Genomic DNA, 24,620 nt, shown 5'->3' on the forward strand with positions numbered 1-24,620 from the left:
CTACCTGACCTGACCTGAATCGTGGAATAAATGGGTTGTAACTGCAAATTTCACGACTATTGAACACCACACCAAGCACAGTTCTTTTTCCCGTTACACAGGGGTGTCGCAACCTAAAGCGAGTATCGGACTCGTCGTGTTTAGCCTGGATCATCATTTTTGTCATATGCGGTAGACACCCCGACTGGCCAATCCAATACTTCAAAGCAAGTGTAAAGATCTTGGAAACGTAACCTTTGTGCGGAGAAATGCGGGTGAAAAGATCTGCACAATTTCTGTGAGACCGTCAACCGTGCACGGCATGTTGAGAGATCATATAATGACAGGAGTGTTCGATACCCAGAGCAAGCCGGGCCGTCATCTCCCTCAACACTCGATTACCAAGTGAGCATTGTTTCGCCATGTCGCTAATCAAGATTCTGGGAGTTCTTCTTACCTTTAATTTCTCGGTACAAGCCACCAGGCATTCCCATCCTCTTTTTGCTTGGGAGACAACACCTTTGGACCCCATTAATTTGGCGAGACTTGTCCAGGACACCAATACCTCGCAATATGAACACCTGTTTCCCTGCACAGGCCAAAAAACCCCAGCAACACCTAATCGGCTAAGCCCTGGCACCTGCAAAGTGTTTCCAGGAGACAATGACTGGCCCTCACCGGAAGCATGGGATGCCTTTGGTAAGGTCCTCGGTGGTGCTCTGATCAAGACGGTCCCAGCTGCGGCAGTCTGCTACGCCAATACAGGCCTCTACGATGCGCAGAGGTGCTCCCAGGTTCAAGCAAATTTTAGCAATCCCTATTTCCAGTATGCCTCTGACTCTCTATAAGCTGTAGTGAAAACACTAACAAGCTCCCCAGTGAGGATGACCCTACCTCTAACTTCTTCCCCAACTTCCAGGGTAGGACCTGTCTTCCAACTTCAGATCCTCGATCCTCAAACTGCACACACGGCGCATTCCCAGTATACGCAGTGAATGCTACCAATGTGCAGCAAATCCAACTAGCCATCAACTTTGCAAGGAACACAAATATCAGGCTGGTCATCAAGAACACGGGACATTGCTACCTGGGCAAGTCGACTGGGGCCGGGGCTCTGAGTATCTGGACCCATCACTTGAACGATATTCGGTATTTTGACGACCTGAAAGTTGATGGCTTTGAGCAAGGTGGCAAAGCACTCAAGATTGCCCCTGGAGCGACGGTGAGGCAAGTTTATGAGGCAGCGGATCGGAATGGTGTCAGTGTCCTGGGCGGCATCTGCGAGGTGAGCAGCGTTAACTACCCACAATACATATCTACCCACCAGGTGTCCAACTGCTAACACGTCAAAGAGCGTCGGTTATGCCGGAGGTTACGTAGCTGGAGGCGGTCACACACCCTTGTCAGGCCTCTACGGCATGGCAGCCGATCATGTTCTCGCTCTTCAGCTTGTCACCGCTGAAGGCCAGTTCACCACTGTCTCCCCAAAACATAATCCTGACCTCTACTGGGCTCTTCGTGGCGGCGGAGCTGGCACATTCGGTGTGGTCACCTCTGTGATCATCAGAGCTCAACCCAAACTCCCGGTCGTAACCTCCACCTTCTCCATCAGCACCTCTGATACTGTCTCCGCCGAGACATTCTGGAAGGGAATGCGCGGCTATTTTGAGCTTTTCATCCCCTTTACCGATGCGGGCACGTACTCCTGGTGGGTACTAGTCAATACCAACGGCAACTATGTCTTTAGCATGAGCCCCTTTTTTGCGCCAAACCACACCATCGAGTCGTTCAACAAGCTCGTCAAGCCATGGTTTGACCAGCTCACAGAACTGGGTATTCCATTCACACCAAACACAACCCAACACGATGCCTATCTCCCCGCCTGGGCCTCCACTTGGGGCGAGGATGTCATGTTGAACGCCGCCGGGGGGATGAACATTGCCGGCAACTGGCTACTCCCACGCCGGAATTGGGAAAACCGGACCAAATTCGAAGAAACTTTTGCGGTCATCAAGCGGCATAGTGAGAGTGGAAGGATACTGATGGGGTATCACCAGGCGCCGAGGAACAGAGCCAACGTTGACAACGCCGTGAACAATGCTTGGCGGGAGGCTGTCTGCTTCCTCATCCTGGCGGCAGTGATTGACGCGGAACCGTTAGCTTTCACCCCCGGTTTGATCGGTGCTGCGTCAAGGGAGTTTAGAGATGAAATCCTGGCGCCATTCAGAGCGGTTGCTCCGGAGAGTGATGGTGGTGGGGCATACTTGAACGAAGCTCATGTTGATGATCCAAACTGGCGGGAAGCGTTTTATGGAGGTCACTATGAGCGACTGTCAAGTATCAAGCAGAAGTGGGATCCTGGGCATGTCTTTTATGCCACGACCGCAGTGGGAAGCGAGAGGTGGGAGGTCCGGGATGGAGATCAAGGGATACAAACACAGAACGGGCGGCTATGTCGGACTTGAGTACCTCGAGGCAAATGCGTGAGCTTTGTGGACTCGCACTTAGTCTCGGACTCGAGCGGGTTGAGGGCCATCTATTGCTCCGGCGCCAGCAAGTTACATCGAGTTTAATTTTAATCGGGAGTTGAGTTGTACCATCCCGTGGTGATTCCGCTTCAGGACCCAATCTTTTGCCTAGGTTTCTCCATGTGGTCCTACTCTTTTCACGTGGTACAGCGGGGAAGTCCACGGGATTTAACGGCCATATGATGAGCGCCCCCGCCACAGGTATTCTCCAATCTTCATCCACCGTCACAAACCTACTCTACGCGCCATGTCCGTAACACATACCGTTCTCTTCCAGATCAAGGCCGATGCCGATGCTGATGATGTGAAGGCCGTGTGTACTAATTCCCTTGGCTTGAAAGCCCGTCTGTGCTAACCCTCAGTTGTCACATAGGCTTGCGATCGCTTCATTGCGCTCAAAGACAGCTGCCTCCACCCCACAAGCAATACACCCTATATCAAGACGATCAAAGGTGGTAAGGACAACTCACCAGAGGGGCTCCAGGTGTGTGATGAGCTGAGGTACCTTCCATCCTAAGATATCATGATCTTACTGACAGTCAAGCGAAAGAATGGCATCACCCACGGCTTCGTGGTTGAGTTCTCCTCGGCGGAGGACAGAGACTACTACGTCTCGACCGACCCTTCTCATCAGGATTTTTTGAAGAGAATCGGCGCTTTGGTAGAGAAGGTCATCGTGGTAGACTTTGTTGACGGTCTGTACTAGGTATCGACCTGTTGTGTCTTCTAGGTTGTCAGGCTTTTGGATGGCTTAGCTCCAAAAAGCTTGCGAGTAGAAATTTCACGGTGTAAACTTTTTCTGTGCAAAGCCTAAATCACCACATCATCCCTGTGATCATAGTCTTCCAAAGTACCACGGTGCGATATAAGCTTTGTATCCACTTACAGTACTGAGAGGCTTCATGATCTGTCACCACAGCATGCAGTCATAATGTCGTGGCTGAGATTTGTGCTAAATCTAAAATACCAGTTTGTTTTATCTTCCCCAAAATGCGAGCGTCTTCCAGTTGTCTTGATACGCCAGGTTCCAGTTACCTTACCTATCATTCTGCCCCAGATCATACTCACCTCTACACGTATCAACGAGCCCACGAGCACCAAGAGCCCACGAACCCACGCGCTCACGAGACCACAATCACCAATATGGCGCCCAACAGCCCAGACGAAGGGGATACCTCACGGTACCATACCCCACGGCCAGGCGCAGTCCGCACTCGCCGGCTCTCATGTTCGATCGAACGCGGACGTGACCCATATGGAAACATAGATGCCGAACCGGTTCGCAGGTCTCGCTCCGTGCCTGCATACCCGGATCGAGCCAGGCAAGCTCTCGACTGGGATACACTCCGCCATATAGTCACGTCATTGGCCCCCAACAACACTGCTGAGAACCAGACTAGTTCTGGAAGTCGGAGGCCGAGAAGAAGGAGAAACCGGCGCTGGGCAAAAAGGCAATGGGCAAATAGAATGAAAGCGGAGAGTCAGAACCAAGCTGTGGACGAGTCAGATGACGAGCCATATGTTAGAGGGGATAGTGGGAAAGAGGATCTTGTGAGAGAACATAAGGAACAGGATCAACAGAGGCCTCTTGGGGTGAATTACGATGGTTTGTGGAGGAACGCACTGTCTGCCGATCGTGTCAGGATGCGTGCTTGCTTTTGGTACGGCGGGCGGAGCGCGCATATCGAGCCATCCTTCAAGGTGGCTTCAGTGTGGACAATCACCTGAGCCAAGTCAAGCCGTGATACCCTCAAGTCAAGCCGACCCGGAAATCCTGAGCCAAGTCAAGCCCAGAGCCGGCTCAGTTCAGATCAGTTGATTGTCCACACTGGGTGGATTTGGACACGTTGCTAGAATACAGGTATCATAATGTCTTCAGCGCAGAGCGAGTGATGGGCTGAGATGAAAAGTATATACAGGGAAGAGAGAAGGCGAAAAGATGTCAAGTAGGTATGTACACGAAGATCTTACGAATGACCTTGACTTATCAAAAAAGCTGCTCCTGTTGCCATGATCATGTGGAATAGTGAGCGACATATCCCACCTCCATCATCGAGCCGTAACCGTCGGCCGTGTTTCCGTTGGGGTACCCTGGCTGTTTGACCGTTAGCGCTACTCTCCCTTATGCATTCCTTGAATACAAGACCTACCCAGTCACCTCCTACAGCCACGTTGAGAATGAAGAAGAGCGGTTTCTGGGCCAAGCTCGCCCACACACCAGCATCGTTGATCTGATCGCCCCTGACCTGGTGGAACTGCTGCCCGTTCATGTACCAAGTTATGTGCTCGCTTCTCCAGTCGGAAGAGGTCCTGTCAAAGATGACCCGCCACTTTTGCCAGCCTTGGTTGGGGATATTGATGGCCCCCCCTCGGCCGGTGGGCTCGTTGCAAGCGCCCCCTGGATAGACTAGGTAGGTACCGCATCTGTCAGCCACCTTCAACCATGCCTACCTGTGGTGCAGTAGGGATAATAACATACCATGACAGTGAACCGTCCCATACCCCGTCAACAACCCATTGACCGTCTCCATGATGTCCACCTCGCCACATGCCGGCCAGCCAGTCCCCATCCGGATGCTTTGACCCAGCAGCCAAAACGCAGGCCAGATCCCCTGCTTCTGAGAGATGTCATTCCCTCCAAATCTAATCTCGGCCTCTACCAACGTCCTTCTCCCTGCGCCCGGGGTGAAGGTGTACCTCGACTCTATTCTGCCAGATGTCCATTGAAGCTGGCTGTCGCGCCAGGGGACAATTTGAAGAGTTTGGCCACCAGAAAGCTGAATTTGCCTGGGGTCGGCGCGGTATGTCTGGAGCTCATTGTTGACGCCAATGTTTCGGTTGATGATGTCCCAGTTTGAAGAGGACGGGAGGGTGGCCGAGGAACCGGAAAAAGTGTCAGCCCAGAGGAGAGAGTAGCCCGCGTAAGAGGGAGGTTGATACGCAGATGCCAACAGGGGCAAGAGAGGAAGGGCAAGATAGGAAGAAAGATGCATGGTGAGAGAGCTCAACAAAAAAAAAAAAAAGGAGTGATGAGAAGAATAAGTATGTACAAGCGGTCGCCAAGATGAAAAGCTCAAATGTTTGCAAAGGAGTGTCTCAAAATCCAAGGAATGTGAAGGTGTCTTGGAAAAGGAATGTGGTTGAAGACCTAGACCCTAGCCTCTCAAGACAGAAACACAGGAAGAGAGGCTCAACTTATATAAAGATTCCTGTCGGCCATCTAGAACCTGACATCTGGGTCTGGAGTAAATGAAGCAGTGCCATGAAGTGACCAGTTAGGAGCACGAGAGGGTGCACTGTGATAGCAACAAACCACATGGGATCCATGCTACCCCTGCTTCGACATGGCAAAGTCCACAAGGTCAGGTCAGGGCATCTTCCCAAGTGGTCACCTCCGGTGTATGCCACGTCGTCCCCACAGTGACTTCTTCAGAAAACATGCAACGGTGTAACATGAAACCCAGGACTTGCGGAGCTGTCTTGGTAGCAGGCGGTTCAGGCCGTTATGGCCCACTCGTCCATAACCTGGTACGGTAGTCGGCCTGGTCGAGGCCTGGAAAAGGATGGTAAGGGAATAATTGGGGCGTAAGGTTCATGCGGCCCATTCTGGGGTCTTAACGAGGTGATTGGGCATCCCTTGAGATCTTCCAGGGGTACATAGGCTCGGCACGCAAACTGTGCCTCCTATTAAGCACTCTGGCACATCTCCCGCTTCAAGACTCAGGATTTCTGGGGCTGCAAACCCGCTGAATGGCCACTGCTTAGTCTTGGAAGTGCTCCATGCGATTATTGGGCGTCGGACAAAATCTGCAAACTGGCAGGCTTCGACCCCATACCTTATGACTGAGATCCTGTCATCAACGCTCAAGTGCTCAGATGGAGCCGGAGATAAAGCTGTCAGGGGGTCGACCGTTTCTGACAAAGGGCAGTCATCAAGCCAGCTGCATTGAAACGAGACCAAAGTACCGCTCGGCCGGGTCCCAAAAAGGACAATGGTGCCCGGGTTGATGACACATCTACCCCAGCTTTTGGGTTGCATTGGGGACATCTGCTGGCCGGTGCACACGGTAGTTGCGCCGAACTGCATCTTTGAGGAATTTTGCAGACCATAGACACTTGATCGCATGTGAAGCTAGTGTAACGTTGTCTCTGAACTGTTGTAAACGTTGCTTAAAGGGTTCAAACAAACTGTGCAGGTTTTCCTCTGAAAGATTTGACACTTCTGACTCTGGTGAGACTGAAGCCGCCAAGAGCAAGATGAAAACTCTTTTCTTCATGATTTCGAATTCTTTTGGCTGATTTGGTACCAGGGATGGTGGACAATGTGTCAAAACTGGACAGAGACAAGTGATGTGAGCAATGCCATTGGCCGGCGGGAAAACAGGGTAAATGGGCAAGGAACGCCAAAAAGGGGTGCACTTACGCCACTCACGCCTTTTTTTCCTTGGGGTATAAGTGGGTCGGTTAACTGATATCCAGATGCTCAAGCCTCAGTCATTGTGGAAGAGAGGTTTCCACGCTTATCAGATGAATGGCTTTGAGGATCGAGTTTGGTTTTGGAGGCGCCAAAACTCTATCCCTAAGTGGATCTTTGCTGCCTGGCTCCATCATGACATGTATCTAAAGTTGGATTGCCAGACGGCAATTATGATTGAATCTAACTTTGCAAAGGACAAACCTTCGACCTGGCGTCTTCCTTTTCACGAATGGCTACAAAGAAGAGACACCAGTTAAAAATTGCGATTCTCTTATTAAAAATCCATCATAGGTAGGTAGCTTTGCCCCCTTCCGTCATGGTCTTCCTGTGTTGATAACAGGGAAAAAAAGGACAAAACTTTTGTCATACAACAACATACCTAAGCTAATGTACCTAGGTAAGATAGGTTACCCCTCCCTTTCCAGCTCCCCGGTTACATTACCCGCCGGCGCTAAGTTCCCCACTTCCGAGGTTCACCGGATGCCTTTCTTCTTCTCGTCATCCGACACATCATCCCACCAACCTCAGCACCCATTTCAACCTTCAGATCAGGCCCCCAAGAGCTTCAACATGACAGAGCCCAACCAAATCCGCTTCAACCAAGAAGCCGCAAACTGGGACTCCAACCCCTCGGTCGTCCTCGCCACTGAACTTGCCGTCGAATCGTACCTCCCTTTCTGCAGCGCCTCGTTTGATATCCTCGATTTGGGCTGCGGGACAGGCCTTTTGTCTCTCCTTCTCGCTCCTCATGTGAGATCGATCACAGCAGTTGATTCGGCCTCGGGAATGATCGATGTCCTCACAGCCAAGCTTTCTTCCTCTAGCTCTCACCAAAATGTCAAAAATGTTCTCGCTGTGTGCGCACTTTTGCAGGATCCGGATGATGCAAGGCTTCAAATCGACCCGTTGACAAAAGCCACCCTGGGATCTGAGACACGGGCGAGGACGTTTGACCTTGTGGTATCGCATCTGGTATTGCACCATATCCCGGATCTGGCGGCCGTTTTCAAGACGATTTACGGGTTGCTGAAACCGGGAGGCAAAGTTGCGGTGACTGATTTTGAGGACTTTGGGCCCGAGGCGAGGAAGTTTCATCCCGAGAGCAAGATGGATGGGGTGGAGAGGCATGGGATCAAAAGAGAAGATATTCAGAAGATCATTGAAGAGACTGGATTTGAGAGCGTGACGGTGGAAACAGCATTCGAGTTGCCCAAGAGGGTGGAGAGCGAGCCTGGAAAGGGGGATATTGAGAGCGGGCCGACAAAGGTTTTCCCTTTTCTTATCTGCAGCGGCACGAAGCCATGATTTTAAGTGGACCATGAGAGGAAATGGACAGGCGAATGCTTTCACCATTGTTGGCAGTCCCGTCAGTGAGTGTGTAAACGACTATCCAAAGAGCACAACGACGCTGCTGGTGTGCTTCAAATCCAACCTGCTGCTTCATTCTCGTTGCCAGGTTCTCTTTCCTGCAGTTGATCTGACGGTTACCTAGAGAGGCAAGTGCTCCTAGAACTGGTTGGGAAGTGGCCGACATACTACCAGAAGGGGCGCCCCAGATGTCGACTCGTGCTTCGCCTCTGACCAGTCCCATTCCATCCCATCAGCTCCAGAACACATCATCTAATCCAACATTTGTCCACACCCCATCAACAGCATATACCCTCCCAGTCTCCCACGGAAGCCAGTCAACCTACAACCATGCCCACCGACCTGCGGGATGTTACGAAGCCTCCTGGCCGTTCAGGCGACCCCCCTGGACCATCGCCTTTTGTACCAGACACCAAAAAGATAACGCCAGTTCATGAGCCATATGTTCCAGGCGTCACATTCAGAAACCCATTCAACGAGGACCCTCAAACCAGAGCAAGGCGTGACGCACAGGATTTTATCGAGCACCAACGCAAAGATTGGGAAAACGCAACGAAAAGGGCAAAGCAAGAGTGGGACGCGCTCTTTGAGAAGCAACGGCCTGAACAGCCCGAACAGCCCGAACAGCCTGAACAGAGACGAACACGTCCATGTGACAGCGGTACCAACGACCGCATCAACTTCGACCGCCCCTCCCGCCGCGCCTCCTCCAGCAAGTCCAACAATCACAACATCCTCAAGCGCTTCTCCCCCGCCCCCTCGGGCAAATCCAAATCCTCCACCGCTCACACCAAAAGCTCCCGCAGCCAGAAGTTTAGAGATGGCACGAAAAGGATAGCCGAGAGCGTGAAATCCCAGTCCAAGTCTGTGCTTGGCAAAATAAAGAAATTCGGGTCCTGGTTCAAGAAGAGGCTGGGCAACAACAACAAGAAGAAGAAGAAGAGGAAGCCGAGCAAGAAGAGGAAGCAAAAGACAGCTTGATGTTCAAGCTGGAGGGTGCAGCTGGAGAATCCGACGGATGCGGGGGTGGTTTGGCAAGAAGTAAACAATGACCTGGGTTGAACTCGCTCAAGGCTTACAGACACAGAGACTTGAGATTGGAATTGACACTCCTGTTCTGCTGCTGTCGTATGATGCGGCAGACAATTCGTATACAACAGCAAGCATGCAGTAAGAGGTAGATATTTGGTAAAGGCTGGATAGGGTACATTCAGGGGTAATAATACCATCGACAAGAACGCTCTCTATCTGATGTAATGTGCCTTGAAATAGGACGGCACTCTTTACCCGCAAACCGCCAGATTACACTCAACATTAAAGCTAGTCTACTACTACATCGAACTACAAAGATATATACCTGTGACTTGAAGCACCAAGAAAGATAATAAAAAACGCGAAGAGCATCATCCAGGAGCAAACTGGCGATCAACAAGGCTGACGATGCTGATGAAAGATGATACAAGAATAAAAATACGTTCCTCCCTTGCAAAGAAGCCCTCTGCCTTTTCCAAAACACAGATGACACCCGGTATGCAAACTCTCTGAACCCTTATCCCAAATGCATGCATGTGTGTGTGTGTGTGTGTGTGTGTGTGTGTGTGTGCGTGTGTGTGTGTGTGCGTGTGTGTGCGTGTGTAGACAACTTCATCTTGCCTGTCCAATCGTCCCTCTTCTTCCCCTCCCCTCTTCTCTCCGCGTGGTCGCACCTGTGACTCTGCTCCACTCCTCCCACTCCTGGCTGATCTCCATCAGCACTCCGCCCATGACCTGGGCACTCGCCATCAAACCGTGGCCCTCGCCCTCGAGCACCCGCACCTCACACCGGCGCATGGTCTTGCCCAGCCATCTGACATTATCGACGGGCACGCGCGTGTCGCGGCTGCCGTGGTGGATAATCACCGGTCGGGTGATGTCGACGTACCGGAAGCCAATCGTGTGGCGCCGCTCGAGGCACACAAGCAGATCGACGGCGGGGTTGGCTCCGGTGGTGGCCAGCTGCCAGATGGAATGCGTCAGCCGGTTGTCGTACAGCTCCTGTCTTTCACGGTCAGCCAGCTGTGAGGTAGCAAGCGCCGCTGCCGCCGACAGGAGATCCTCCTTGTCCGAAGTCCGCCGGTTTCCTTGCTGTGTCGAGTTGGACCGATTGTGACGGTGACCCATGTTATCGCCGCCGCTAGGGTTCGTCCCCGTTGGTTTTACGTGGTCCATGTACTCGTCGGCCGCCGGAATCTGAGAGGCGCCCTTGGACCCGTCATCGTGCATGCGGTTCTCCTTATTGTCCGCACCATGTGACGAGCTTTTGGACTGCTCCTTGCTCTCCCTGGCCGCGTTATTCTTTCTCTCTCGCCGTGCTCGCTTTTGCTTCGGTAGAGAGCTAGTGATGCTGGAACTGGTGGCCGTCATGAAGCTGCTGTTGGCGGCCTTGAGAATAGGGGTAGGGAGGGCGCGCAATATCCGTTGGCTTGTGGGGATGGCATTTGTTGGTGGTAAAGGCGTCTGCGTGCTCGATCCTATGACATTCATTTGCGACGGTGGAATCCATGGCGCCAAGAGGTGTATCCTGCCACGAATGTGTTGGGGCATACGAAGTGCCGTGGCCAGCGCGTAGATGGCTCCGGCTGAATGGGCTAGAATGGAGAACTTGGTGATTTTGAGCGATTGGCAGATTGCATAGACATCATCTGAACGCAGTTAGTATCAGCCTCAGCTAGACTAGAAAGTGATAGAAAATAACATACCGGGCCAGCCCAAAGGTGTTGCAGTCCCTTCAGCGTATGGCTCGCTGTCTCCCACGCCAGGGCGGTCTGGGGTGATCAGCCGGAGCTTGAGGGTCAATGCCAGCTCATCATAAAACGCCGTGATATATCTCGTCAGCCCCATGCCGACACAGCAAAACACAGCGCTTCCATTCGGGTCGCCAACCTCACTAAAGCTGATGACACGTCCCGTCTGTGGGTGCCGAATCTTTTGGCTCAGCCGAGGGCTACAAAGGTAGCTTTCCACCGCGTCGTCGATACTATCCGCGCTCGGTGGTCGCTCGTACCCAATGTGCGGGTGGTCACCTTTCGAATGGCTCGATGCACGATGATCTAAGGCCTTGTCGGGGGTCGGACCTGGGGCTCCAGAGAGTCTCTTGAGCCGAGTGCTGCTCCGCTTCGACTTAACAGCGACACCACCGCCCTCGCTTGCGTATCCACCAAAAGGATCAGGGGTGGTTCTGCCGGAGCGTCGTCGTTTCGCATCGGTGCTGGTCTCGCGGTCTCTGCGGCGTCCTTGAGCAATGGCCGGCGACGGTGCGCCGTCGTCGAGGGGCTCCAAATCAGGAAACATGCTGGCCATGGGTGTTACAGGAGGGGCGCTGTGTACTTCAGGTTGAAGCCTGTCCGAGCTGTACTGCGGGATGTCGGCCGAGAGCCTCAGAGGATCGAGCGGCTTCTGTCTGGAGTTTCGTGACTTTGTGTCGTCAAAAAAGGTACGGCCCTCGGAGCCTTGTTCTTCAAGCTCGGGGATAGTCCCGCTTTCACGCTTTGAGTTCCGCGAGGCACGGGTAGAGGAGCGCTTAGCACCACTTCCCGTCTTCCTCAGGGATGAGTCTCTGGTAGGGATGGCCCTTGGACTGGAAAGCGTGCTGCTCAGACCGTCTCTGCCAAGGTCGAGGTTCGTTTCCTCGTTGATTATGGACTCGGCCGAAAGTGGATCCAGTCGCGGTGTTGTGCTTCCACTCGGGGGGTTATATCCTGGAGTGCCGTAGCTGGTTCTCTTCTTGTCGGCTTCCTTTTCTCGCAGGATTTCCTTGCTGCTCATATACTTGAGGCTGCGCTGACTTCGTCCGTTCTTCCAGCCCCAGCTTTCAAAGGACCGCTGCTTTCTGAGTCCGTGTCCTTCGGGGCCCGGTGAGACGGGCTCGTTCCTGGTTTCGACACTGAGTTTCCCGAAGCTGTTGCCGATGCTCTCTGCTCCTCCCGATGTCAATGATCCCTTGCTTGACGGCCGAGACAAGGCACTGCTGCTCCCTCGTGACAGGAGGCCCTTTAATCCGCCAGAACTCTCCCTCGGGCCGGCGCTCTTCGGAGACTTGGGTGCTGTGAGTACAGACAGGCCACTTGGGGGCTTAGAGGTCCGGATCACCGGAGGGCTCGCAGCAAGTTCATCTAACGGCACATCCTCCTCTCTGAGATCTCCCAAGGACGGTTTGGAAAAGGCGCCGTAGTCGACGCCAAACGAACCACCGCCGGCGGCCTGTGTGGGCGACCCGGGAAAGGAGATGCTGATGGGGCTTCCTGGTCCGATGGGCGCGAGGTAGGACGGGCTGTCAAAGTGGTTGCTGAGCGGCCTCGATATGGCCGACAGGGATGTGATGAGGGACGATATTACTTCGGGTGACGCAGGCGTGGGTGGGGCGGCGATGGTGTGTTCAGAGTCTCGTCCTCTTTCTTTGGGTTTGGGGTAACGGTTGGCGTAAACCTGTCGGTCTCGGTCGGTCCAGTCGGCAAAGATGTCGGGCTCTCGATCGCGCCTCGAGTCGAGGATAGGAGGAGGGTCGAGGGCGAGACGGCGGGAGTCAGAATGACGAGGACGGTCTCGCTCGCGGGACTTGCGGGGAATTGCAGGCGGTGGTGGTACGACGGACGACAACTCCAGGTGGTGGTGGTCCATGGTGGCGGAGGCAGAGGGCGGCGGGCGCGGCACGGGACGAGGGGCTAGGTATTAACGTTCGGGGCCAACCTGGTTGACGGGCAGGCTAATGTGTTGAGACGCTCTCCTGCAGGACGAAGCGATCGCCGGTCGAAACGGAAAACGTCACGGTACCGGGAAACTCCCCTCTGGCCAACGGTGGCTTGCAGACTAGAGGAGGTCCTTGGTCAAAGCCCACACGCGCTAGACAAGCAGCATCGTTGGAGGAAAAGAGGGAGAGGAGCAGCGACGAGAGTCGCCAAGCGGGGATGGCGCAGGACAGTCAGGGACAATTGCTGCAGCACAACGAGACCTGCGTGGTTGCGACGACTGGAATTGACTTTTTCGATTTGATGAACCCCCCAAAAAAATAACAGCCGGGCCGTGCGCTTCGAGGGTCAGCTGGACAAATAAGAGTATCTTACGAGGACATAACAGATGGGTAATGTTAGTATTTGCCTGCTGGAAACCCCCAGGCAGCTAACTCCAGCATGATGGAGAGAGAGAGAGAGAAAAGAAATACTTTATTACTTCTGCAGGAATAAGGAATCACAGTACGGTGTCACGGTGCTCTGGCCTCTCGCGCGCCTTGTGGTCTTGTGGTCCCCGGGCCCCTGAATTGGCCGGTCCATCCAATTGGGACCCTGAAAGCAGCTGTGGGAGCACGGGCCATCTGCAATCTGCATGCACCTGCCCCTCCCTTCCCCACGCGTGCATTTCAAGTGCCCCGTCTCCCCTGATTGACCCCGAGAGGGAGCTCAACAAGAGAGTGAATGCTACCGTGCAGAGGAAGCGAGGACGATCTGATGGAATAGACAAGGTCAAGACGTTGCATTCTAAACTTGTTCTATCTCAAAGACCCACGTACTGGACCTCGGCAGCATCTTATAATGGAAGATTGCCTCTTCTAGAAGACGAAGAGCGGGCCGTCCCTTTGCAGCTGATGAAGCTCGTCGTCCTTCAGTTGACTCCCCATCAACGCGAGACAAGTGACACAGCCCGTTTTCGCTGTAGGGTTGCTTTTCTGTGGTGATCAATCATCACCGCATGGACCGTTCCCGAGCATACAATCATGCTGGTAGAGTGTCGATCGAAGCCATTAAGATAAAATCATCACATGCTGCGGCTAGCCATCATAGCCTTGAACTACCATGAGCACTTCAACCATCAAATACGGCGCGGTTAGTTTAGTGGTTAGAATCCTCGCTTCCCATCTCATGTGGACAAGCGAGGGACCCGGGTTCGAATCCCGGATCGCGCAATTGCGCCGTTTCTTTTGCATTTTTGGCTCTGCTCTTGACTCTCAGCTTAAGACCTGTTTCCATTTTTGACCTTCAATACGGAGTATCGTCCACATCCAAAGATAAAGCAAAAAGATCAAACAAGTGTGAAATACTCAATTTCTCTTCGAAACAGCACTGATCTCAATTGCGGCGGTGTTTTGATTGCAAGACTGCCAGGCCATGGCACAGGGGGGGGCTCTTATCAGTCTTTTGGAAATGAAGGATTCCAATGATTATAGGGGCACAGGGGCTCCTCCGATTCTGCCTCTGTAGACCGCTCTCTGTACAGAAAGCTCAACTGACGTCATTAGCCCTATTAAAGGAACAGGGATGCTGACGACGAGTTGGGACTGCGTGCCAAGGAAGAGACAACAGTGCCTCGTGCTTCACTGGCCACAACTTCTTCTGAGAAAAGCAGAGCCAGATATGCTTTCACATATTCTTTGAATTGACTCACCCCTTTTACCTCACTTGAACACGGCTCACAAGCTCAGTTGCTCTGCCGACACAAAGAACCACTCAGTCTGCTCATAACTGCCCCTTGATTGTACTTGACTCACTAGCTACCTCTCATGTTCACATAAGGGGCCACTCAATCTCACAAACAAACGCTATGGACATCCTTTTATCCCTCCCGATAGCCTCCTACTTCTTCTCTACCTCGGTCACATCATGGTCAACCTCACTCAACCTCCTCTTCTTCTACATGACCTGGTCGACCCTGGTGCTCACTCACTCCCCCATCCAAATCGAACTCATCGGCACAACCGCCATCCGCCTCGTCTTTTGGCTGATACCATCCCTCTTATTCCTGCTGTTCGATAATCTCATCCCCTCCGTCGCCCGAACAATAAAACACAACGGCGCATCCGCCCTGCCACTAACCGACTTCAAAACCCTCTCCAGACTTCTCGCCCTAGCCCTCTTCAACCTCGCTCTCGAAACCGCTGTTGAAGCTGGCCTGTCCCTCGGCCTCTCCCTCCTCCTCAAACAACCCGTCTTCCGCACCTCCACCACGCTGCCTCTCCCATGGCAAATAGCCAAGCAACTCGCCCTGCTGTTCACCCTTCGCGAGATACTCACCTACTACACCCACCGCTACTGGCTCCACGGCACCCCCCCTCCCGCCTCGCCATCCACCATCAGCAAAAGGGTCAAGCTCCCCAAGGCACCCAAACCACGCTACCTCCCGTCACTGCACAAATCCTACGCCCATCGATACCGCTCCCCTCCCTTTGCCCTCCAAGTCAGAGTCGACCACCCCTTTTCTTTTCTGCTCCACCGTTTCGTGCCAACCTACCTCCCTGCTCTCATCCTGCGTAATAACCTCCACCTGCTCACGTTTTTTGTGTTTCTCGCCCTCACGACGGCGGAAGAAACACTGTCGCATTCTTCCTACAACATCATCCCGGGCGTGATCATGGGTGGGATAACCAGGCGGACGTGTATGCACTACACGGGGAGGAAGCCAGGGAATTACGGGACGTGGGGGGTGTTGGATTGGGTCCATGGGACTGGACTGGGGAAGAGGGATGTCTGGGATGATGTAAGGGATGAGGCGTCCAAGCATCAGCTGAGGGAGAGGGGGGAAGATCTGGTGGATGATGCCGGGGGCAAGGTGGAAAAGGCGTTGAGGAGGAGCAAGAGGAATTTGAACATGAGTAAAAGCGGGAAGAGGGGGATGAGCAATAAGCGGGGGAAGGGGTGGATGGTGGCGGATGAGGATGATTCAGAGGGAGATTGGGTGCCTTGATTCTTGGATAAGTGACACGCGTAGGTAATCACGGCTGTAAATGAAGAAACGAAGCAATGTATTGAACTTGATGACCCATCCGTGTATCCCTTGCATATCCCGCTGTCTGAGTATGGCTCGGTCGATATCAGTGCAGGTCTAGATCCAATATGTCCCCATGTGTATCACCGCCTGTCCCCCCACAAGTAACCCAACGCCGTTCCATGCAAAATTCTTAGCCAACTCCTCGCTGTCCCATCCCCGGCTTACGCCCAGCCTTTCTTGTCCTTGAACCACCTTAACGTCTCAGAGCCAGCCTTGACTCTGATCCCAAATCGTGCATCCAGCACGAAGCCTTCCCATCTGGACACCTTTTCCAGATATTGCTGACACTCTTCTGTTTTTGCTTTGCGGAAGTCTTCGGGATTGGCCTCTGGCCAGGCCTCGGGATCACAGACCTCCATCCAGGCAACCGATGCCGCCTCGTAGTGAGCAGCGGCAAGGCAATAATCATCCCTCGTTGGACCCTTGAAGATGTTTCTAGTCATCTACATTAGTTTCTGAACAACCTGCAAAGATATCTGATTCAAACATACCTGTCCATGCTGAGCAAAGGCTCCACGAGAGCCCTTGCCTGCTTCCCCTGACCCAGCTGTCTCAGCAACGCACACTCCGCCAAAGCCGAAATAGCAAGCTCATCCTTTTCTTCCTTAATCTTGTCCAGCTTGTCCTTGGGAGCAGTACATCTTTCCCAGCTGAGATAGCCCCTCGCCCTTTCCAGCAAGAGAGCACCCATCCTCTTTGTTCCATTCCACAGGTAAATCATCTCAATGGCCGGACTGACGGCAATTACGTCGACCAGCTCCATGCCCAAATTCTTCACCCTGTCCTCCCACTTCTGCAGCTTCCTGCAAGCAAAAACCTCAAAGGGCAGTTGTCTCGCCATAAATCTCTTCTTCCCAGCCACGGTTGGCGCTTTCCTCAGATACTCCTCAGCAAGCTTCTTGTGTTTGGCCAGCTCCGTCTCCAGTACGCTCTTCTCCTGTCCCTCAGCCGTCTTGAGCTTGTGGAACGCATTTCTGTACATCTCCACCTCAGCACACCCAGCAATATAGTAATACAGCGCGTGGCTCCAATTGTTCAGCTCGACGCATCTCAGAAAGTTGTCCTTCATAGACGGCCAGTCCATCACATACATCGATGCCATGCTCAGCTCAAAGTTCATCAAGGCCGCCACCTGGCGCATCTTGCTGTCCATGTTATTCTTGAGCGTCTCAATAGCCTCGTCGAGTTTCTTCTCGTTAGCGAGCATCCTCGCTTCTTCCAGCTTCCAGAGCCTCGAGTCCGGGTAGCGCTCTCTCATGACAACCAACAACGCGGCACACTTCTCCTTGGGATAGCTGACAGCCTCGAGTTCTGACGAGGCGGCAGAGTCGCCGTCATCGATTTGCTCGAGCTCGTGGTCGGGCGGTAGGATGTCTGCCATGCCGATAAATGTGTTGTAGTAAGTAAGAAGAAACAAACCAGCCATGGCCCCGTTGATGTTGGGGAACTTGGTGGCCTGCCAAAGCATACGCACCCCACGATCCCGGTCACCCTTGAAGCCGATCACATACAAGAGCTTCGAAAAGACAGGCGGAACCATGGAAATGATCAGGAGAAGCACGCCAAAGCACATGTTGGCGCCGCTGTGGACAAAGACATCCACGGTGGACTTGAACAGCGCCGTATCTGCGCCCGCGGCATTCATTTGCGCCAGCTGAGTGGCGCTCGAAGGCGTCTGCGCGCCATCTTGTGGTGTGTCGATATCTTTGCCCTTGACAGATGGTGGTCGTGATTGAAGAGGTGTTTGGAAATTTTCCGGTGTTCCGGGAGACGATGACGCCAGTTTTCCGAGTTTCTCATCCAGTACAGCCGTGTCGTCGGCTTTTTGTTTCGTGCCTGCCCCCTTCTCGTCCGTCTCTTCGGGTATCGGGGTGGGTGGATCTTCAAGGTCGGCAAATTCGGACTCGTCAAATGTGCCCGGCATGGGATCCTCGGAGAAGCTCGTCCTCCTCCCAGAAGCAGTTCTCCCCGCTGGTGGCCGCGCGGAAGCCTCGGAAGAAACACCATTGACTGAGTCAAGGTACTGCTGTTCGGCCGTCATGATTCCTTCCAACGTGACAAATGCCTTGCGCAGCTTGTAAAACCCCTTGATGCCCTCAGTCAAACTCTCATGCATGACGGCAACAACAGCATTCATCAGCTGCGCCTCGGCATGAACAAGCGCAAACTCCGAACCAGGAGGGTAGATGTTGCTCGTCCCTCCCTCTGCCGGGCCAGTAGGTTTCGCAGCAGACGAATACCAATACCCAGCCGAAGCCGTACCGTTGGCTTTGGCCGCCTCCTTCTCGGCCTTTGTCTTGTCATCCCAAGCCCTGGCTTCCGTTGCATTCAGCCTAGTTGCGGCCTCGTTCATGATATCCTTTTCGAAACTGAGAATGCTCCTCATAAACGTCGAAACTCCCATTCCGAGGGCGTGGAAGGTTGAGGAGTCTTCCCGCATGCGCAGCCGCACCTCTGCCCCCTCGATATCGTCATTCATTATCAGGCCGGCGGCCACCATGGCATCCTCCATGTCCTGAATTTCTTGCTCATTTTCGGAAACGGTTCCCTTTTTCTTCTTGCTACCGAACTTGGCGCCATTGAGAGAATGAGTGCTTGTCGTGGGACTCGACACTGTACTTGGAGGTTTCGTAGACGATTTGGAGGCTGGGGCAGCAGAGCCGCGGAACCACGATCGAAGGCCCGACATGGCGGCGCCAGTGAGGTTGGTGGCGAATACGTCGAGACAGCTTCGAGAAGAAAGTAGCCAAGGCAGAAGAAGTGTGGCTGTCGATATTATTCGCAGGTCTGCTCTGACTGCAGAGATCAAGAGAAGAGTCCAAGTTATATGATGTGGAGTAATGCCGTTAAACAACGAAGCGAGAGGAAGAGAAAACCGGCAGCACCGGTAGTCGCAAGTGGAGAGAAACTGCAAAGAGGATAGAGAATACCTCGAGGCTGTGGAGGGTTTTGTTTCTTTGAGTTCCAGGGCGGGCTGTTGAACGTCCCGATCCCTGCGAGCGCCTCCAACGGCGTTAAGGAAACCGCTGACGCAGGCAGCGGGCAGGGAAGAGCCCCGCTACCTCCAGGGCCTTGCGGTACCCGGAGCCCCAGGTAGGTTGTGGTCGGGTGCCTGGAATGAACTTAACCCCACGGCACCGGTCAGTGAGAGATGACGGCTAGAGCGCAGCGCCATTGGGGGGGGTTTCGTGTCCATCACGTTCATTAACTATTTGCCGACCACGCCAATGACATAACCAAGCTTTTGCAACGATCTGCTTGGCGATGGATGAGATGATGACTGTAGTGACGTCCATAGGAATTACTGAACACCACACAGCATAGGTACCATCCTTAGCCTACCCCGATCCCCTTGCTATCTCCCGTCCATATTGTGCCTGGAAAATAAACACAAAACTCTCCGAACCCAGAAGTGAAACCCCCAGACACAGCCTGACTCGTCAGCGCTACACAGTCGTTCAGAATCAAAAGTGACGTGAGCGGCGGCTGTGCTCTTATCTAATCATTTCCCCGCTGGTCTGTGCTTCTGTTGCTCCGCCTTTTCGAGCTGATCCTTGTCCCTCCCAGGCGGCCCAGGCATCGCAAGGCAATCGCAATCCCCAGTCTGGGCACCAAGCACAAGCAACAGCCGCCTGCCGCCTGCCGCCGACTTTACTCTGTACATCAACAACGCCTCCGATCCCCCCTCCAACTCAACCGACTTCCCCTCCTGAAACCAGATACGACCCAGATCCTACCCACACCACAACCACTCACATCAAAATGGCCACCTCCAAAGCCCCCTCTGCGGACCCCAAGTCCAGCTCCGACCTCCCCGCCGAGCAGCCCCAACAGCAAAAGCAGCAGACCCTCGAGGAGGATGACGAGTTTGAGGACTTCCCTGTCGATGGTACAACCCCCTTTCTTGCTGCCATATCCACAACAGGACAACTAATCCGGGTCATGGGGAAACAGACTGGCAAGCGGATGACACAGAAGCCACCCAGAACCAGCAGCCACAACATCTCTGGGAGGAGTCCTGGGACGACGATGACACGACAGATGATTTTTCCAACCAACTCAAGTACGCGTTTTCTCCTACAGCCTCACGATGCAATGGAACTAATACGAAACAACCAAACAGGGAGGAGCTTAAAAGGGTCGAGGCGTCCAAGAACAAACGGTGATTCGATTTGGCGAGCAAACACCAAGTCATCAAGGGGAAGGGACATCGAGAAAATATAATTATGATTATTGTCACATAAATATGAAGGTCATTTCATGTTCGATGCGCCACTCTCATGGACGTTAGAGGTACGCCCAAGGAAATAGACAAAGGACAGGAAATACACCAGCCACGCCACGTGACGTCAGGGCCTGGCTGATACAAACTAATAAACTTCCGTCTTGCCAAAAGAAATGCTCAGTTGCTCTATCTAGGTATTGCGATTCAGGTATTTGCGACACTAAAGACTACAAAAACTCCGTAATTTTCCCACACGGCCCATGATCTACTTGCGCTCGCTCAGCGCCGTGACACCGGGCAGCTCCTTGCCCTCGAGAAGCTCCAAGCTGGCACCACCACCAGTGGAGACGTGGCTGAGCTTGTCCTCGACACCATACTTGGCCGCAACAGTGGCGGTGTCACCACCACCAATGATGACGACCTTGCCGTTCTGGGCAGCGTCTACCGCAGCATCAAGGGTAGCCTTGGTGCCGTTGGCAAACTTGTCGAACTCGAAGACGCCAGCGGGGCCGTTCCAGAGGATGGTCTGGGCCTCATCGATGGCCTGCTTGTAGAGCTTGACGGACTCCTCGCCGCAGTCAAGACCCATCCAGCCATCGGGGATGCCCTCAGAGTCGGTAGCCTTGCCAGTGTTGGCGTCCTTGTCAAACTTGTCGGCAGTGATGTAGTCGACGGGGAGGACAACCTTGACGTTGTTCTTCTTGGCTTTCTCCATCAGGTCACCAACAGTCTTGGAGCCAGCCTCGTCATAGAGGGAGTTGCCAATGGGGACATTGTAGAGGGTCTTCTTGAAGGTGAAAGCCATGCCACCGCACACAATGAGTGTGTTGACCTTCTCGAGGAGGTTGTCGATGAGCTGGATCTTGTCAGAGACCTTGGCACCACCAAGGATGGCGAGGAATGGTCTCTTGGGGTTCTCGAGAGCCTGGGCAAAGTAGTCAAGCTCCTTCTTCATGAGGAAACCGGCAGCCTTTTGGGGAAGGTCGACGCCAACCATGGAGGAGTGGGCGCGATGGGCAGTGCCGAAGGCATCGTCTGACGGCCGTTAGCAATCAGATCATGTAGAGCAGTCAGGATAGTTCAACTTACTGACGTAGATGTCACCGAGCTTGGTGAGCCCCTTGCGGAATTCGTCAACCTTGGCCTTGTCGGCCTTGACCTTGTTGCCCTCGGCATCGACACCCTTGCCCTCCTCCTCAACGTGGAAGCGGAGGTTCTCGAGAAGGACGACGTCTCCGTTATCGGCCTTGTTGACAATCTCCTCCACCTCGGGACCAACGCAGTCGGGGGCGAAGGTGACCTTCTTGCCGAGCTGCTTCTCAAGCTCGGGGAGGACGGGCTTCAGGGAGTACTTGGGGTTGACCTGGCCGTTGGGGCGGCCGAGATGGGACATGAGGATGACGGCCTTGGCGCCATGGTCGACGGCATACTTGATGGTGGGAATGGCACCGACGATACGCTGGGGGTTGGTGACGTTCTTGTCGGCGTCAAGGGGGACGTTGAAGTCGACCTGAGATGAGAAGCCAATGGTTAGTTTACAGATCGGATGGTCTGAATCTTAGGGAGCCAAAGACATACGCGGATGAGGACGCGCTTGCCCTTGAGGTCGACGTCCTCGATGGAGAGCTTGTTGGCGAGAGACATGTTGACTAGCAATTGACGAACTGACAGTCTATGGGAGAGTGGATAGAGTGGGCGAATGATGCTTATCACGGAGACTTCAGGGAAACAGACGAAAAAAAGACGCAGGCAGGTGAGAGCTGGGCTGATGTTCCAAGACCGGGGTGCCGGGTGGGAGACGGGCAAAGCTGGAGGGGTAGAGGGGTAAAAAGCTAATGTGGGGTCATGCTAGAGCTGGTTGTGACGTCGACGGCTGGTCGGCTGTCTTTGCCCATCCGGTCTCGCTTCCGCCTTTCACTCCAATATACGGAAATTGTTGAGCAATGGAAAGCTCGAGTTTCACAAAATGACAACTGCCTTAGTTAACGGTTGCGAAGGGGAAAAGAGAGAGACCTGGATGACTGTTCTTGATGGGCACCTCATACCCGCCAGGGTCAAACGCTCCTTAGGATATCCGGTCTTCCTGCTTACACCGTGATGCCTCATGATGTGCAGATGTCCGGTTCTACACAGCCAATTCGTTTTGCTGTCAGCCGAAGCTTCTCGCTACGGGTGAACAGACCAAGGCTAGCAGTGCTTCGTCAACTTCAGTGCCGGATATAAGCTGAACTGGATTCATAAACCATGTCAAAACAGACCATCTATAAAGCCAGAAACGAGAGGTTTAATAAGGTCCTCAACTCCGTGCGCCGCCGGCCATGGCAAAGTCTACCGCCAAGCCGATCCCAACGTCATCCCATGTATGTCCCAACCCATGCAGAAAGATGCTGTGGTGCAAGAGAAAAGTAGAAACAAACCCCCGTATACCAATTCCCCACACGTAATACAATCTGGTGCTGTCGTCTCGTGTTCCGTCCGTTAGTGTATCCTGTATGTCTTGTAGCAGTCATGATAGTGGCCGCCGTCGTCGTCGTAATCATCTCGGCAGGCTCTCCAGTTCCGTATTATTCGGCTTGCTTGCCGGCTGCACGTTCTCGGCAGCATTTGTCAGAGACAGATACGCAGTCCAGGCGATACCAACCGTGGATACAAAAGGCTGTTGACAGCATTAGCTGACTCCCCACAAACACAAGGTAGACTACAGTCAACTTACGAGCTGGAACTGCACCGGCATCAACCGAAAGTTGACAACCTGCACCGCAGGCCACAAAATGTAGTTCGCCTTCAACGTAGGAAAGTACATGTCCTTCATCTTCTGAGAGACCCCCTTGGTACCGCCACCCTCGGCCAGTGTCATGGCCGTGAAGAAGGCCGCCACGCCAAACGGCGCAAAGACCAGCTGATCACACGCCACCCGCTTCATCGCCGGAACAAATGCGCTGGCTTTGGTCAAAGGAAACGTGCTCTCGAGAAACTTGAACCACCGAAATTGTACGGGTGCCATGCAGAAGCCGTAGGCCATAAAGCGGGTCAAGCGCTCAAAGTCGAAGGGGGGCGGGAGGGCTTTGGAGTCGGGGATGAGGTCGCGGTCGCTCAGGGGGTTCTTGCGGTCGAGTTCGTGGATTTCGATGGCAGCCGCGTCTTCTCGAGCGTCGAGGCCATAGGGGTGCTTGCGAACAGCGCGCTGACGAATCGCCGTGATGGACTGGGCGACCGTATCGGCTATGCCACCCAGGATGGCGTTGCTCACCATCATGGTGAGAACTTGAAACAAAACTGTCAGCATGTTTTTAAAGGAGCCATCAGGATGATGCAAGAATCACATACTCGGTCGTTCCTCGTAGTAGCCATTAAAACGGCTGGTAAGTCGTGCGAAGAGAGCCATCTCGATACAGAAGATGATTGTGTGTAGTAAAGGCTGGTGGTTGAGGCATTCCAGTCAGTGATTATTCGACACGCGCAATGATAAAGAAAAGACGCCGAAAAATGCAGGTGCCAAGACAGAACAAATCGATGTCGCCAATGCTGAAGCCGTTGATGCTGATAGATAGTGGCATGGACCCACGACACAGCACTCAGGTGCCGCTAAGAAACCCCAACATGGAGAAAGAAAGGGATACTTACCACTGTCCCATAGATGAATCTAGAGTTGAGGGAGCGAAGCCAGCGCCTACGATTTAGTTCCCAAGTCATCTCGGAAGAAGAAGTAGTTGCAGTAGTCCATCCAACGGGGTCGCTGATGATATCAGATGCAAAGACGGACGCTTCAAGATTCATTGTGCCCTGTTCCCGTCTGTTGGCCAGCGGGCCAAGCCAGCGCCCAGTGCACCTCTATGACGACACTGGGTGGCACAGGGGACGCCCCCCAAGCACCTGCCAGTCTGCTGGCTGCTAGCTTATCTCCAGCGGGCGATAAGGACGGGCAGTGTCTTGCTGCCTGTCCACAGATTTGACTTCCAGCGTGTGAGGTGAGTTCAAGCAAGCAATGAACGATAACTATAGGTATCTCGGGTGCAAGCCCATTCAGCACATCAACTAGGGATGGGATGTGAAAATATTTATTTCTCGTCAAAGAATCTAGACCCCTATTCCCCCACGCACCCGACCGTCTGTCACTTTAGCCGCAGCTCAATTCAGCCCCGTCCCGCCTCACCACCACCCCACTGTTTACATTGAGGCTACACCACATTCATTCACCCCAAACATCGGCACCAAGATTAACCTCCCGTCAAGATATTACTTCCGCATC

The 24,620-nt window shown here is 53.5% G+C and overlaps 11 protein-coding genes and 1 non-coding gene across 12 annotated transcripts; 7 read left to right on the forward strand and 5 right to left on the reverse strand.

Annotated features, from left to right (window-relative positions):
• Positions 1–171: 171 nt before the first annotated feature.
• Positions 172–2,444, forward strand: QC764_610520 (uncharacterized protein; the record flags this gene model as incomplete). Its single annotated transcript, XM_062949533.1, has 3 exons — positions 172–805; positions 859–1,264; positions 1,332–2,444. The coding sequence occupies exons 1-3, from the start codon at positions 402–404 to the stop codon at positions 2,442–2,444; spliced, it is 1,923 nt and encodes a 640-aa protein (XP_062798286.1). The 5' UTR covers positions 172–401.
• Positions 2,445–2,754: 310 nt separating this feature from the next.
• QC764_610530 (uncharacterized protein) lies at positions 2,755–3,421 on the forward strand (the record flags this gene model as incomplete). The annotated part of the gene is made up of 3 exons (XM_062949534.1): positions 2,755–2,820; positions 2,881–2,991; positions 3,058–3,421. 3 exons carry the CDS (start codon positions 2,755–2,757, stop codon positions 3,211–3,213), a joined length of 333 nt encoding a protein of 110 aa, XP_062798287.1. The 3' UTR covers positions 3,214–3,421.
• A 935-nt stretch (positions 3,422–4,356) lies between these two features.
• QC764_610540 (uncharacterized protein) lies at positions 4,357–6,501 on the reverse strand. The gene is made up of 3 exons (XM_062949535.1): positions 4,987–6,501; positions 4,658–4,914; positions 4,357–4,602 (listed from the first exon to the last, which is right to left on the reverse strand). The coding sequence occupies exons 1-3, from the start codon at positions 5,498–5,500 to the stop codon at positions 4,522–4,524; spliced, it is 852 nt and encodes a 283-aa protein (XP_062798288.1). The 5' UTR covers positions 5,501–6,501; the 3' UTR covers positions 4,357–4,521.
• Positions 6,502–7,554: 1,053 nt separating this feature from the next.
• QC764_610550 (uncharacterized protein) lies at positions 7,555–8,289 on the forward strand (the record flags this gene model as incomplete). The annotated part of the gene is made up of 1 exon (XM_062949536.1): positions 7,555–8,289. One exon carries the CDS (start codon positions 7,555–7,557, stop codon positions 8,287–8,289), a length of 735 nt encoding a protein of 244 aa, XP_062798289.1.
• A 393-nt stretch (positions 8,290–8,682) lies between these two features.
• Positions 8,683–9,333, forward strand: QC764_610560 (uncharacterized protein; the record flags this gene model as incomplete). Its single annotated transcript, XM_062949537.1, has 1 exon — positions 8,683–9,333. The coding sequence occupies one exon, from the start codon at positions 8,683–8,685 to the stop codon at positions 9,331–9,333; it is 651 nt and encodes a 216-aa protein (XP_062798290.1).
• A 663-nt stretch (positions 9,334–9,996) lies between these two features.
• Positions 9,997–13,008, reverse strand: QC764_610570 (uncharacterized protein; the record flags this gene model as incomplete). The annotated part of the gene is made up of 2 exons (XM_062949538.1): positions 9,997–11,033; positions 11,091–13,008. 2 exons carry the CDS (start codon positions 13,006–13,008, stop codon positions 9,997–9,999), a joined length of 2,955 nt encoding a protein of 984 aa, XP_062798291.1.
• Positions 13,009–14,202: 1,194 nt separating this feature from the next.
• On the forward strand, positions 14,203–14,287 carry QC764_0100970. The gene has a single exon. It is a non-coding gene; the product is annotated as a tRNA-Gly (tRNA).
• A 635-nt stretch (positions 14,288–14,922) lies between these two features.
• On the forward strand, positions 14,923–16,062 carry QC764_610580 (uncharacterized protein; the record flags this gene model as incomplete). Its single annotated transcript, XM_062949539.1, has 1 exon — positions 14,923–16,062. The coding sequence occupies one exon, from the start codon at positions 14,923–14,925 to the stop codon at positions 16,060–16,062; it is 1,140 nt and encodes a 379-aa protein (XP_062798292.1).
• A 37-nt stretch (positions 16,063–16,099) lies between these two features.
• IML2 (Mitochondrial outer membrane protein iml2) lies at positions 16,100–19,588 on the reverse strand. The gene is made up of 2 exons (XM_062949540.1): positions 16,638–19,588; positions 16,100–16,581 (listed from the first exon to the last, which is right to left on the reverse strand). The coding sequence occupies exons 1-2, from the start codon at positions 18,833–18,835 to the stop codon at positions 16,308–16,310; spliced, it is 2,472 nt and encodes an 823-aa protein (XP_062798293.1). The 5' UTR covers positions 18,836–19,588; the 3' UTR covers positions 16,100–16,307.
• A 15-nt stretch (positions 19,589–19,603) lies between these two features.
• SEM1 (26S proteasome complex subunit) lies at positions 19,604–20,482 on the forward strand. The gene is made up of 3 exons (XM_062949541.1): positions 19,604–20,035; positions 20,101–20,209; positions 20,270–20,482. The coding sequence occupies exons 1-3, from the start codon at positions 19,909–19,911 to the stop codon at positions 20,310–20,312; spliced, it is 279 nt and encodes a 92-aa protein (XP_062798294.1). The 5' UTR covers positions 19,604–19,908; the 3' UTR covers positions 20,313–20,482.
• A 34-nt stretch (positions 20,483–20,516) lies between these two features.
• Positions 20,517–22,015, reverse strand: PGK1 (phosphoglycerate kinase; the record flags this gene model as incomplete). The annotated part of the gene is made up of 3 exons (XM_062949542.1): positions 20,517–21,406; positions 21,461–21,881; positions 21,950–22,015. The coding sequence occupies 3 exons, from the start codon at positions 22,013–22,015 to the stop codon at positions 20,637–20,639; spliced, it is 1,257 nt and encodes a 418-aa protein (XP_062798295.1). The 3' UTR covers positions 20,517–20,636.
• An 892-nt stretch (positions 22,016–22,907) lies between these two features.
• QC764_610620 (uncharacterized protein) lies at positions 22,908–24,148 on the reverse strand (the record flags this gene model as incomplete). The annotated part of the gene is made up of 4 exons (XM_062949543.1): positions 22,908–23,027; positions 23,085–23,635; positions 23,699–23,789; positions 23,996–24,148. 4 exons carry the CDS (start codon positions 24,146–24,148, stop codon positions 22,908–22,910), a joined length of 915 nt encoding a protein of 304 aa, XP_062798296.1.
• Between the last annotated feature and the right edge of the window lie 472 nt (positions 24,149–24,620).

This window comes from Podospora pseudoanserina, chromosome 6 (assembly GCF_035222485.1).
Source record: "Podospora pseudoanserina strain CBS 124.78 chromosome 6, whole genome shotgun sequence".
Taxonomy (NCBI): domain Eukaryota; kingdom Fungi; phylum Ascomycota; class Sordariomycetes; order Sordariales; family Podosporaceae; genus Podospora; species Podospora pseudoanserina.